We start from the raw sequence: 14,435 nt of genomic DNA on the forward strand, positions 1-14,435 counted from the left end.
CTTGTTTGTATGTCGAAATGGTCATATGTCGAGAGGGATTTCCCCATAAGGATACATTAAAATTCGGTTCATTCATTCCTCAGCCAAAAAAACCTATGCTAAATCCTTAATAAATACTGCAAATACAATTACAAATAGCAATTACACATAGCAAAGCAAATCAATTATAAATAAATTGAAAATAAAATAAGCATTTTTATTATCACCTTAACTTATAAAGATTGTCGAACGGAGATCGGAAGAGACGGGGGGTGTGAAGGTAGAGGATACAGTGAGCTGTGTTCTATCTAATTTAACAAGTGCATTAAATTACACTCATGTAAAACAGATAAATTATGAATAAATAGGAAACAAAAAAGCATTTTTATGGCCGCTCAACTTACTGACGAACGGAAGTCCGAGGAGACAGTGCGTGTGTAAGTAGAGGAGGATATGGTGAGTCGTGTTGTGAGCTGTATTGTCTAGCCATTTCACTCACATGCCCACCACGCTCATATTTTTTTCTATGATTAGTTTCTTTTAGTGCTGTCAAATTTATCGCGTTAACGTGTGGTAATTCATTTTTTTAATTAATCACGTTAAAATATTTGACGCATTTAACGCATGCGCAGAATGACCCGCTCATGCATTGCCTCAAACAGATTACAAAGACGCCGTTTTTTTGCACATTGAGAGCTTGGAGGCTGAGAAAGGCGAGTGGACACAGGTGTTCATTGGACCATGCTGTTTATTGACATAAGCTTTGGCAACTCCTTCCCAACAAACATAAGTATCATTCAGTGAAAGCACAACAAAAATAATATTCCTATCTCTCAAAAAAAAAATAATGTTCACAAAAAGAAAAGCGCGCAATGCAAAGAGAACTGGCATTCCCAATCAAAATAGCTATGCAAAATAAATATAAAACTTATTCAGACTTTGGGTCAAACTCTATTCAAACATTTTGTTTAGCTCAACAAATACACTGGATGGCAACATTTAGTCACAAAATACAAACTATCAGAGGTCTCGTACGTTGTGAAGCCAGCACTCAAATGATGTGGATGGATCAGTAAATAGGGAACTACGGCGTCAGTCGAGGGACAAAACGTACTCATTGGCTTGATTTGTAATTAATTTAAAACTCGCCATTAACACCTTGTGGTGTATTTCAATCACTACCTTACGCAGTTAAAGACACTGTGGAAGGACGGCAGGGAGCCCATGTAACGTCACTGCTCGGCGACGTCAACAATGAAGAGCTACTAGTTTATTTTCTGATTAAAAATTTTACAAATTTTATTAAAACGAAAACATTAAGAGGGGTTTTAATATAAAATTACTATAACTTGTACTAACATGCATTTTTTAAGAACTACAAGTCTTTCTATCCGTGGATCCCTTAACAGAAAGAATGTTAATAATGTTAATACCATCTTGTGGATTTATTGTTATAATAAACAAATACAGTACTTACAGAGGAGCAAATAAGTATTTAGTCAACCACTAATTGTGCAAGTTCTCCCACTTGAAAATATTAGAAAGGCCTGTAATTGTCAACATGGGTAAACCTTAACCATGAGAGACAGAATGTGGAAAAAAACCCAGAAAATAAAATTGTTTGATTTTTAAAGAATTTATTTGCAAATCATGGTGAAAAATAATTATTTGGTCAATACCAAAAGTTCATCTCAATACTTGTTATGTACCCTTTGTTGGCAATAACGGAGGCCAAACATTTTCTATAACTCTTCACAAGGTTTTCACACACTGTTACTGGTATTTTGGCCCATTCCTCCATGCAGATCTCCTCTAGAGCAGTTATGTTTTGGTAGCCTGGCTCTGCCAGACTATTCTCCCTGTATTTTTCAAACACTGAGAGAAATAGTCTGGGAACCATCCCATTAACGGCCTTTTCGAGCAGATACAAAATCAATCGACAAATCAGATTCGTTTATTTGCGTGACGTGTTCTTCACGAGCAACGTCACTCTTGTGCGTCGAAAGTCGTCTCTTCAGCAGCACAGATGGTGAACGGCAGAGCCGAGAATATGTTCCAATCCACGGTAAAATCAGTTTTAAATGACCAAAAACACATCGACACGAGTCATTGACAACAGTCTGTCTCGCGCTAGCCATGTCGAATAAACTCCGCTCTCTTCGTATGTTTACTTCCGCGCGCAAGTCCATCGTCCTGCGGTCGCCATTTTACTAACGTCACGTCTGCCCGTCGCTGATTAGTCCACTCCGCTGTCTGTTTGCTGTGGCTTGCTCCGCCCTGGAAATTGTTTCCGTGGGAATGGTGGCCAGACTCAATAGCTGGAACAGCATTGAGTCTGGTGTACCAGGCTAATGTTTTGGGGCTGTCGTTGGGCAATACGGACTTTCAACTCCCTGCACAAATTTTCTATGGGGTTCAGAGCTGTAGACTGGCTAGGCCACTCAAGGACCTTGAAAATGTGTGTTACGAAGCATTTCCTTTGTGGCCCTGGCTGTGTGTTTGGGATCATTGCCATGCTGAAAGACCCAGCCACATATCATCTTCAATGCCCTTGCTGATGGAAGGAGATTTTCACTCAAAATTTCTCGATACATGGCCCCATTCATTCTTTCCTTTACACAGATCCGTCGTCCTGGTACCCCCCCCCCCAAAAAAAAACAGCCCCAAAGCATGATGTTTCCACCCCCATGGTCACAGTGGGTATGGTGTTCTTCGGATGCAATTCAGTATTCTTTCTTCTCCAAACACGAGAACCTGTGTTTCTACCAAAAAGTTCTATTTTGGTTTCATTTGACCATAACACATTCTCCCAGTCCTCTTCTGGATCATCCAAATGTTCTCTAGCGAACCGCAGACGGGCCTGGACGTGTACTGGCTTCAGCAGGGGGACACGTCTGGCAGTGCAGGATTTGAGTCCCTGGCGGCGCATTTTGTTACTGATCGTAGCCTTTGTTACTGTGGTCCCAGCTCTCTGTAGCATTCACTAGGTCCCCCCGTGTGGTTCTGGGATTTTTGCTCACCATTCTTGTTATCATTTTGACGCCACGGGGTGAGATCTTGCATGGATCCCCAGATCGAGGGAGATTATCAGTGGTCTTGTATGTCTTCCATTTTCTAATAATTGCTCCCACAGTTGATTTCTTTACACCAAGCGTTTTACCTATTGTAGATTCAGTCTTCCCAGCCTGGTGCAGGTCTACATTTTTGTCTCTGGTGTCCTTCGACAGCTCTTTGGTCTTGGCCATAGTGGAGTTAAGAGTGTGACTGACTGAGATTGTGGACAGGTGTCTTTTATACCGATAATGAGTTAAAACAGGTGCCATTAATACAGGTAACGAGTGGAGCCTCGTTAGACCTCGTTAGAAGAAGTTAGACGTCTGTGACAGCCAGAAATCTTGCTTGTTTGTAGGCCCCTCAATCCGATCATCCTGTGAGTGTTGTGGAGTGAGGGTCAAGTAGAAATTTTTTTGTGGGCCCCTCTGGACAACCGGCCAAGCGTGGGGTGCCTGGCAGATTAATTCTAATAATATTACAGCTCCACACATTATCTTACCTTTCTGTTTGACCATAACCTCGTCCAACCTCGGCCACATTACACCCGCAAACTGGGCCACTAAGAGGCCCGGGTGCGGTCACACCCCCCTTAAGGAGATGGATGTTCAATATGTTTTGGCGTATATTTCAAATAGATTTGACGTCTATTGTCGTCAGTGGCAGGGAATGAGTTAATTTAGTTTTAAATTAATTTTGTAGTTTTGCTTTTCTGTTGGACAAACAAATTCAAGATGATAGAAAGCCAAGTCAAACAACATATTATTAAAGTTATTTTTAGAAAATTGGTTTTCTCACTGACATGTACGGGCATCAATATTGCAGCTCCACATGAGACTTATTTTCGAAACAATCTGTTTCCCCGCTTGGTCTCTGTTTATTTTATACAATCGAACAAAATGTGCCAGTTCCAGTGGCTCCATTAACTCTTGCAGTGCCAATGACGATTATAGATGTCCAATTGTGTGACTTTTTTCATCCTTCTGCTTATTACAGGCAGATCTGCCACATTGAAAAACAATTGTTCATTCACTGCAGCTCTCCCACTTCAAATGGATTGGGCGTCTATCACCGTCAATGGCAGCCAATGAGTTCAATGCTACTGCTCTGAACAACACAACTGAATTTGTGAGGGAGGATAAACATTAAAAAAAAAAAAAAGTTTGTAAGACGTGCAAACTACTCTTCTCGAACTGTACATAACCTCCCCATCAACATGGTAGCTTTATCAATTGGTCACCGCTGTCCTGGCACGGTGGCACAGTAAACCTTTGATTTCATGCCAGTATCACCTCAGCCTGTGAGCTTGAGTCCTGCCAGTCACCTTGGCGTTTGGTGACACCTTGAACCAGCAGCCACCTGGCAAGCAGGCACAGCAGAATGAGGTCACCTATCTGTTGTGACTTTTGTTTCATTTTGATACACACGACTCCTCAAAAACCTTAAAGGTGTACTTTCCTTTCAGATAAGGCCACAAGCAGGAAATGTGAAGGTGTTTTTTATCCCAACATGTGCTATTAGGCAGCAGTTCTCAATAGAATCCATGAAGTCTTATTTCACTACATATTAGGGCTGAACGATAGTGGGGGAAAAAAACTGACGTTACTTTTTGGGGATTTGGGATATGTGTTGCGATATTAGAGCTACAAGAATTTTCACCAGATTACTTGAAAAGGTCTGTTTGGGAAGCTTTTGGTTGACTCACCATGACCACTTTGTATTCATCCAATACCGTTTAATCGAAACTAAGGGGGTTCATCGGTGAATGATGAAGATTGCTGTACGTACAGTAACTGCCCAGATAGCAAAATATAACAGGAGCGGACATGGGCCAGATTTACTGCAAATTCCAGCCCAACTTCATACAACGGATCCGCCCCAATCTCTTTTTGAACAATGGCTCAACCTCAGTATGGAGTCACTTGCCAGATAAGTAACAGTTTTGGGCCAGAACTGGTCCAAAGTAGTAGACACTACGATAATGTATGGCCCGGATATGGCACACGTTACCCAGTCTGGGCCAGATTTGTATCAAAACCGTTTTCAGTATTAAATTTTGGGTCCATTTTGTTCAATGTATCATACTTTAATGTGTTTATATTGCAAATTAAATTTGTTTATTAAAAGCAATAATGACAACTTTTTTCATGCCATTTATTAATGCTAACATATTAAGGCAACATACAAAAAAATACAACATTGTTTTTTGCACATAATATTTTAATTGGAACAAGCAACTCAACATTAAAGATGATCCATTTTTAGACTGTAAACAACGTATTGTACTTGTTAAGGTTCTGGGGCAACGGACGACCTAATTCATTGACAATGAGAGGGAGTGGTAGATAGTGTCTGAAGAATCCGGTGGGCAGTTTGGTGATAGAACAGGTGAACGGGCATGCAGGCGTTTTGTCAGGTAAGCAGTACAGGATCTAGGGGGGGGAAACACAAAAATGAGCTCAGTATCAGTTAGTGATGGGCCGGTGACACTAATGCGCCTGCGCGCACTGAGCTCATGGAGCAACCCCTGCGTCAGTGCGCTTATCGCTACAAGAAAATCACGTGACCGATGCATGAACTCATTGAACTGTGTTGACACAGTCATGACGCGGCAAACTGGTTCAAAAGGAAGAGCGTCTGTCAACGCAATGGAGACGCTGAAACAATCCACATCTCACAGTTACTTCCTCGTTGTCTACATGCTGTGGAAATGGACGTAACACAGGGAAAACGCACTTGTCATCTTCCATTCAAAATACAATAAATTTTAAGGTAACTCTTAGTTTATTAATGTGACGGTTACATGCGGGTCAGTCATTTGCGGTGCGTGGAAATATCCCTTTTGATGCCTTCAAGAGAAACCAATGGCATTTAACCTGCTAGCATATTGGTCAGAGTACTCGCCTATCGTCCTTGACGCGTCTTGCGTGCAGGTACGAGTCCTGGTCTGAACATGATGAATGGATCGCGTTGCACGGCGCGGCTCAAAGAACATCGGATATTTTATTAACGTTATTTTTTTTTTTTTTTTACGGGTGAAATGTCGCATTTGTACTTTCAACCTGTCATATACAAACAGTAGCCACGTCCTCAATGCTGAAGCATTATTGAGCGAAACATGAGAATGAAGTTTCTGATAATCCCAAGATAACACTGGTATAGAGCCATTCCTTTACTTTCCCACAGTAGCTTTTTTGGTAATTTATTATAAATCGGTAATTAAGCTATAATTTATCTAGTGCCCACTTAATTTTTTTTCTGATGGGCTATGGTAGCACTTAGAAGACGAAGTGGGGAGTCAAGGAGGCAATGCAAATGTAGATGAAATTGCAAAAGTGCAACGATGAATGGCTTAGCCCAGGGGTGTCCACACTTTTTGTAAAGGGGGCCAGATTTGGTGTGGTAAAAATGTGGGGGGCCGATCTTGGCTGACGTTCTTTACGTAGAACAATATATTTAAGCAAATTTTAGCAAGCCATTCCTTGTGTCACATTTGCTTTATTTATTTTTTTTTTTAATGAATAATTTCAACAATCTCGCAACTAGCCTTTGTGGTGTTCTCTTTCCACTCTTGGGCTCTTGTGAAATACTGCTGCTGTATAATTAAACTAGCTTCAAGTTGCTTCAATTTCTCGCTATGTATCTTCCCTGTAATCTTGCCGTACATGTCAGTGTGTCTTGTTTGGTAATATCGCCTCAAATTGAACTCTTTAAAAACAGTGACTGTCTCTTTGCAAATGATGCAGACACAGTTGTTGTGTATTTTAGTGAAGAAATAGTCCAATTTCCACCTATCCTTGAAGCGTCGGCCGTCGCAGTCAACTTTTTTTTTTGTTGATTGTCGCCATTTTAGAAAATTGGGAGTAAAAAGTCACATGGGGTAATGTTGCTTAGAGTGCTGCTGCCTTTTAGTGGGTAAATGAGGAGCAGCATTTAGTGTGTAAGCTACTTCATATGCTGGTAGCAGTACCTCTGACCAATTTAATAAGTCTGTGTGCGGGCCAGACGTTATTGATTTTATGACAGAGGCAGGGGGGCGGTTGAAATTTGACCAAGAGCCGCATTTGGCCCCCGGGCCGGACTTTGGGCATGTCTGGCTTAGCCGAACATGGCACGCATTGCAGATTTTCTTCAATACTGAAGGCGCCGATGGAAACCTTATCCAAACCTCTTTCAACTGGCTAAGAAATTCTTGCGCATGCTGGCATCGTTGGTTCCATGCGAGTGTGTGTTGTCCACAGCAGGTGAAATTGCTTGTTTTAACAAAATAAATAAAAAGGAACCAACTAAATTTTAAACATAAAAAAAAACTATCTTTTTGAATAAAATTTTTATCAGAACAAAAAGTCCACAAGCATCCTCATTCACCCATTCATTATTACTTACATTTTCACATTGTAATATATGTTCACAAAATTTAAAGATATGGAATAATGCAATATGAATGCAAAGATTTAAATGATTTGATTTTACTATGTTGTCAATTCAGTGTCAGTCTGTCAAGTGGGTTGCCTGTAGGGATTGTTTTTATGTCCAGCAGGTGTCAGTATTCAATGACACAGTATCCACACTGTGTCAACACAGTGTGTCACTGTGTCGACACACTTCATCAGGTCTCACGGACCCATCACTAGTATCAGGATTATAAATTCTTTGTTAGCTGAAAGCCACATACCTGTTGGTGAGTTGTTGATCTGGCAATGATGTGCCATGTGTGAATAAGCTGCTGACGATGATCAGCGGCACCTGGTCCCAGGCTCACCCATCTGTGCAATTCAAGGCAGAAATACACAAAGACAAGGAGGCTGGGCTTAGTTTCATAGTGTTCAAACATTGAAACATTTACAGCAACACAGTAAATGATTTTTCCTTCCATATGTTGTTATGCAACAAATTTTGAATTACTTAATTTGCAGACATGTCAGATCACTTGAATACACCGGCCATTTTGTTAATGCTTGATTGAATAATTTGTTTAGCAGTCAAGCAGTGACTTCAAAACGCGATTATGACTTTGAATTAAGCGCTTACCATACACATTTGCCGTCCGCTGATGTGTCGTGACTCCTGCGTGCTCTTCTGTTTGGTGCGCACTGACAGTGACGTCACATGTCAGCTGTTAAATTTTTTGAGCACGTCCGGCCTGCACGGTCCGCCCCAGAACCGTGCATAACCTATCATTTGGACTGCCATTGTGCTGATCCGGACCGCATCTGGCGCACTGACGTTAAGTAGGAGTCTGAGCGTGTCCGGTCTGCACGGTCCGTCCCAGAACAGTGCGTAACCTGTCATTTGGACTGTCATAATGCTGATCCACGCTGCATCTGGCGCACTGCCGTTAAGCAGGTGTGATTGCTATGCGGATCTGGCGTGCTGAGGCCGGATCCGGCACGCAGTGGCCTGCTATTGGGGTGGGGGACATTTCTCAACACACTTGCTGCTTTTATGAAGCAAGACAAACAAACAAAATCGCACGTCTTGCGATGGGACTATTGCGCACGCGCGCATTGCAATGGCGATGTTCAATCAAAATATTTTGCTGGCCTACTAAAAAATTACTCTCCCGCTTGTTCTCGTATGCTTAAAATAAATCACAGGCGCCTTTGTCCCCATAGCACTCATACTAGTATATATTTGGCATTGTGTGAATAATCATACACAAAGAAATGAAGAGCACTGATGTCAACATCGGCATGCACTGTTTTGAAGTTAAGCCCAGATATTCCCTTCTCAAAATAGGTTTATTTATATTCATTGAAATGTGATTTTTTTTTTTCCCTTCCAGGCTGGATGATCGATGCAGACAGCCGACCCAAGTTCAGAGAGCTGGCAGCAGAGTTCACCAGGATGGCTCGTGATCCGCAAAGATACCTTGTTATTCAAGTATGTCAATAGGGACTGTTTAAGTACGCCACTGCGGTCAGATTTTCATAATATAACCTGAAACTGGATGAGTAAATTGCAGAATTAAAATCAGAAGCAGGGAATGTATTGCACATGTGAATATTAACTCACTGACAACGAGAGACAGCCAATTCAATTCAACTGAGAAGACTGTCTGTGAATGCTCATCTTTCAGTGCCATTGATGGCGCTTGACATTTTGACTAGGAGGGGCAAATGAATATTCATTCATTCTCCTCTCCCAGTCAAAATGGGCCGTCATTGGCAAAGTGCACATTTGATGTATTTTCTATCCATGTAAATGTGACCCAAAATAAAACAGGCCCTAAAGTTGGATAGGCTTCATTTCTTGTTTTTTAAAAAAAAGAAACTGCAGCTAAAAGTCTTTATTTTTAATATACTAATGATATAATCTTATAAATGTCCATGTTACGTTACATTTGATGTTCTGAAAAAAAATCATATATATATATATATGTATATATATATATATATATATATATATATATATATATATATATATATATATATATATATATATATATATATATATATATATATATATATATATATATATACAATCACCGGCCACTTTATTAGGTACACCTGTCCAACTGCTTGTTAACACTTAATTTCTAATCAGCCAATCACATGGCGGCAACTCAGTGCATTTAGGCATGTAGACATGGTTTAAGACAATCTCCTGCAGTTCAAACCGAGCATCAGTATGGGGAAGAAAGGTGATTTGAGTGACTTTAAACGTGGCAAGGTTGTTGGTGCCAGAAGGGCTGGTCTGAGAAACTGCTGATCGACTGGGATTTTCACGCACAACCATCTCTAGGGTTTACAGAGAATGGTCCGAAAAAGAAAAAATATCCAGTGAGCGGCAGTTCTGTGGGCGGAAATGCCTTGTTGATGCCAGAGGTCAGAGGAGAATGGCCAGACTGGTTCGAGTTGATAGAAAGGCAACAGTGACTCAAATAACCACACGTTGTCAGAAGAGCATCTCTGAATGCACAGTACGTCGAACTTTGAAGCAGATGGGCTACAGCAGCAGAAGACCACGCCGGGTGCCACTCCTTTCAGCTAAGAACAGGAAACTGAGGCTACAATTTGCACAAGCTCATCGAAATTGGACAATAGAAGATTGGAAAAACGTTGCCTGGTCTGATGAGTCTCGATTTCTGCTGCGACATTCGGATGGTAGGGTCAGAATTTGGCGTCAACAACATGAAAGCATGGATCCATCCTGCCTTGTATCAACGGTTCAGGCTGGTGGTGGTGGGGGTGGTGGTGGTGGTGTAATGGTGTGGGGAATATTTTCTCGGCACTCTTTGGGCCCCTTGGTACCAATTGAGCATCGTTGGAATGCCACAGCCTACCTGAGTATTGTTGCTGACCATGTCCATCCCTTTATGACCACAATGTACCCAACTTCTGATGGCTACATTCAGCAGGATAATGCGCCATGTCATAAAGCTGGAATAATCTCAGACTGGTTTCTTAAACATGACAATGAGTTCACTGTACTCAAATGGCCTCCACAGTCATCAGATCTCAATCCAATAGAGCATCTTTGGGATGTGGTGGAACGGGAGATTTGCATCATGGATGTGTAGCCGACAAATCTGCACCAACGTTGTGATGTCATCATGTCAATATGGACCAAACTCTCTGAGGAATGCTTCCAGCACCTTGTTGAATCTATGCCACGAAGATTTGAGGCAGTTCTGAAGGCAAAAGGGGGTCCAACCCGTTACTAGCATGGTGTACATAATAAAGTGGCCGGTGAGTGTGTGTGTGTGTATATATATATACAGTGCCTTGCAAAAGTATTCGGCCCCCTTGAATCTTGCAACCTTTCGCCACATTTCAGGCTTCAAACATAAAGGTATGAAATTTTATTTTTTTGTCAAGAATTAACAACAAGTGGGACACAATCGTGAAGTGGAACAACATTTATTGGATAATTTAAACTTTTTTAACAAATAAAAAACTGAAAAGTGGGGCGTGCAATATTATTCGGCCCCTTTACTTTCAGTTCAGCAAACTCACTCCAGAAGTTCAGTGAGGATCTTTGAATGATCCAATGTTGTCCTAAATGACCGATGATGATAAATAGAATCCACCTATGTGTAATCAAGGCTCCGTATAAATGCACCTGCTCTGTGATAGTCTCAGGGTTCTGTTTAAAGTGCAGAGAGCATTATGAAAACCAAGGAACACACCAGGCAGGTCCGAGATACTGTTGTGGAGAAGTTTAAAGCCGGATTTGGATACAAAAAGATTTCCCAAGCTTTAAACATCTCAAGGAGCACTGTGCAAGCCATCATATTGAAATGGAAGGAGCATCAGACCACTGCAAATCTACCAAGACCCGGCCGTCCTTCCAAACTTTCTTCTCAAACAAGGAGAAAACTGATCAGAGATGCAGCCAAGAGGCCCATGATCACTCTGGATGAACTGCAGAGATCTACAGCTGAGGTGGGAGAGTCTGTCCATAGGACAACAATCAGTCGTACATTGCACAAATCTGGCCTTTATGGAAGAGTGGCAAGAAGAAAGCCATTTCTCAAAGATATCCATAAAAAGTCTCGTTTAAAGTTTGCCACAAGCCACCTGGGAGACACACCAAACATGTGGAAGAAGGTGCTCTAGTCAGATGAAACCAAAATTGAACTTTTTGGCCACAATGCAAAACGATATGTTTGGCGTAAAAGCAACACAGCTCATCACCCTGAACACACCATCCCCACTGTCAAACATGGTGGTGTCAGCATCATGGTTTGGGCCTGCTTTTCTTCAGCAGGGACAGGGAAGATGGTTAAAATTGACGGGAAGATGGATGCAGCCAAATACAGGAACATTCTGGAAGAAAACCTGTTGGTATCTGCACAAGACCCGAGACTGGGACGGAGATTTATCTTCCAACAGGACAATGATCCAAAACATAAAGCCAAATCTACAATGGAATGGTTCAAAAATAAACGTATCCAGGTGTTAGAATGGCCAAGTCAAAGTCCAGACCTGAATCCAATCGAGAATCTGTGGAAAGAGCTGAAGACTGCTGTTCACAAACACTCTTCATCCAACCTCACTGAGCTCGAGCTGTTTTGCAAGGAAGAATGGGCAAGAATGTCAGTCTCTCGATGTGCAAAACTGATAGAAACATACCCCAAGCGACTTGCAGCTGTAATTGGAGCAAAAGGTGGCGCTACAAAGTATTAACGCAAGGGGGCTGAATAATATTGCACGCCCCACTTTTCACTTTTTTATTTGTTAAAAATGTTTAAATTATCCAATAAATGTTGTTCCACTTCACGATTGTGTCCCACTTGTTGTTGATTCTTGACAAAAAAATAACATTTTATATCTTTATGTTTGAAGCCTGAAATGTGGCGAAAGGTTGCAAGGTTCAAGGGGGCCGAATACTTTTGCAAGGCACTGTATATATATGTATATATATATATAAATATATTTTTGTACAGTACTTTGCAAATGTTTTAGGCAGGACACCTGCCTAAACTTTTGCACAGTACAGTATATTTTTATTCTATTATGTATATAGAGGATATAATGTATGTATATATTTTCCCAGAGTGGAAGCTTCCATAATCCTAATAAATTTAATAATAATAAAAAAAAATATATATATATATATATATATATATATATATATATATATTTTTTTTTTTTTATTTTTTTTTATTTTTTTTTTTTAATTTTTTTTTACAGTGCCTTGCAATAGTATTCGGCCCCCTTGAATCTTGCAACCTTTCGCCACATTTCAGGCTTCAAACATAAAGATATGAAATTTAATTTTTTTGTCAAGAATCAACAACAAGTGGGACACAATCGTGAAGTGGAACAACATTTATTGGATAATTTAAAGTTTTTTAAAAAATAAATAAATGAAAAGTGGGGCGTGCAATATTATTCGGCCCCTTTACTTTCAATGCAGCAAACTCACTCCAGAAGTTCAGTGAGGATCTCTGAATGATCCAATGTTGTCCTAAATGACCGATGATGATAAATAGAATCCAACTGTGTGTAATCAAGTCTCCGTATAAATGCACCTTCTCTGTGATAGTCTCAGGGTTCTGTTTAAAGTGCAGAGAGCATTATGCAAACCAAGGAACACACCAGGCAGGTCCGAGATACTGTTGTGGAGAAGTTTAAAGCCGGATTTGGATACAAAAAGATTTCCCAAGCTTTAAACATCTCAAGGAGCACTGTGCAAGCCATCATATTGAAATGGAAGGAGCATCAGACCACTGCAAATCTACCAAGACCCGGCCGTCCTTCCAAACTTTCTTCTCAAACAAGGAGAAAACTGATCAGAGATGCAGCCAAGAGGCCCATGATCACTCTGGATGAACTGCAGAGATCTACAGCTGAGGTGGGAGAGTCTGTCCATAGGACAACAATCAGTCGTACATTGCACAAATCTGGCCTTTATGGAAGAGTGGCAAGAAGAAAGCCATTTCTCAAAGATATCCATAAAAAGTCTCGTTTAAAGTTTGCCACAAGCTACCTGGGAGACACACCAAACATGTGGAAGAAGGTGCTCTGGTCAGATGAAACCAAAATTGAACTTTTTGGCCACAATGCAAAACGATATGTTTGGCGTAAAAGCAACACAGCTCATCACCCTGAACACACCATCCCCACTGTCAAACATGGTGGTGTCAGCATCATGGTTTGGGCCTGCTTTTCTTCAGCAGGGACAGGGAAGATGGTTAAAATTGACGGGAAGATGGATGCAGCCAAATACAGGAACATTCTGGAAGAAAACCTGTTGGTATCTGCACAAGACCCGAGACTGGGACGGAGATTTATCTTCCAACAGGACAATGATCCAAAACATAAAGCCAAATCTACAATGGAATGGTTCAAAAATAAACGTATCCAGGTGTTAGAATGGCCAAGTCAAAGTCCAGACCTGAATCCAATCGAGAATCTGTGGAAAGAGCTGAAGACTGCTGTTCACAAACACTCTTCATCCAACCTCACTGAGCTCGAGCTGTTTTGCAAGGAAGAATGGGCAAGAATGTCAGTCTCTCGATGTGCAAAACTGATAGAAACATACCCCAAGCGACTTGCAGCTGTAATTGGAGCAAAAGGTGGCGCTACAAAGTATTAACGCAAGGGGGCTGAATAATATTGCACGCCCCACTTTTCACTTTTTTATTTGTTAAAAATGTTTAAATTATCCAATAAATGTTGTTCCACTTCACGATTGTGTCCCACTTGTTGTTGATTCTTGACAAAAAAATTAAATTTCATATCTTTATGTTTGAAGCCTGAAATGTGGCGAAAGGTTGCAAGATTCAAGGGGGCCGAATACTTTTGCAAGGCACTGTATATATATATATATATATATTAGAGATGTCCCGATCACGTCATTTTCAAAGTATCGGAATCGGCAAAATAATATTGGCCATGCCTTTTTTAAATATATATATATATATATATATATATATATATATTTTTTTTTTTTTT

The 14,435-nt window shown here is 40.8% G+C and overlaps 1 protein-coding gene across 1 annotated transcript in view; it reads left to right on the plus strand.

Annotated features, from left to right (window-relative positions):
• The window catches only part of LOC130927226 (receptor tyrosine-protein kinase erbB-4-like), a 453,841-nt gene that overhangs the window by 420,862 nt on the left and 18,544 nt on the right, over positions 1-14,435 (plus strand). The window contains exon 24 of the mRNA XM_057852903.1: positions 8,816-8,913. Coding sequence (XP_057708886.1) covers positions 8,816-8,913 — 98 coding nt within the window. The remainder of the gene's footprint in view (positions 1-8,815; positions 8,914-14,435) is intronic.

The sequence above is a fragment of the Corythoichthys intestinalis genome, chromosome 12 (assembly GCF_030265065.1).
Source record: "Corythoichthys intestinalis isolate RoL2023-P3 chromosome 12, ASM3026506v1, whole genome shotgun sequence".
Taxonomy (NCBI): domain Eukaryota; kingdom Metazoa; phylum Chordata; class Actinopteri; order Syngnathiformes; family Syngnathidae; genus Corythoichthys; species Corythoichthys intestinalis.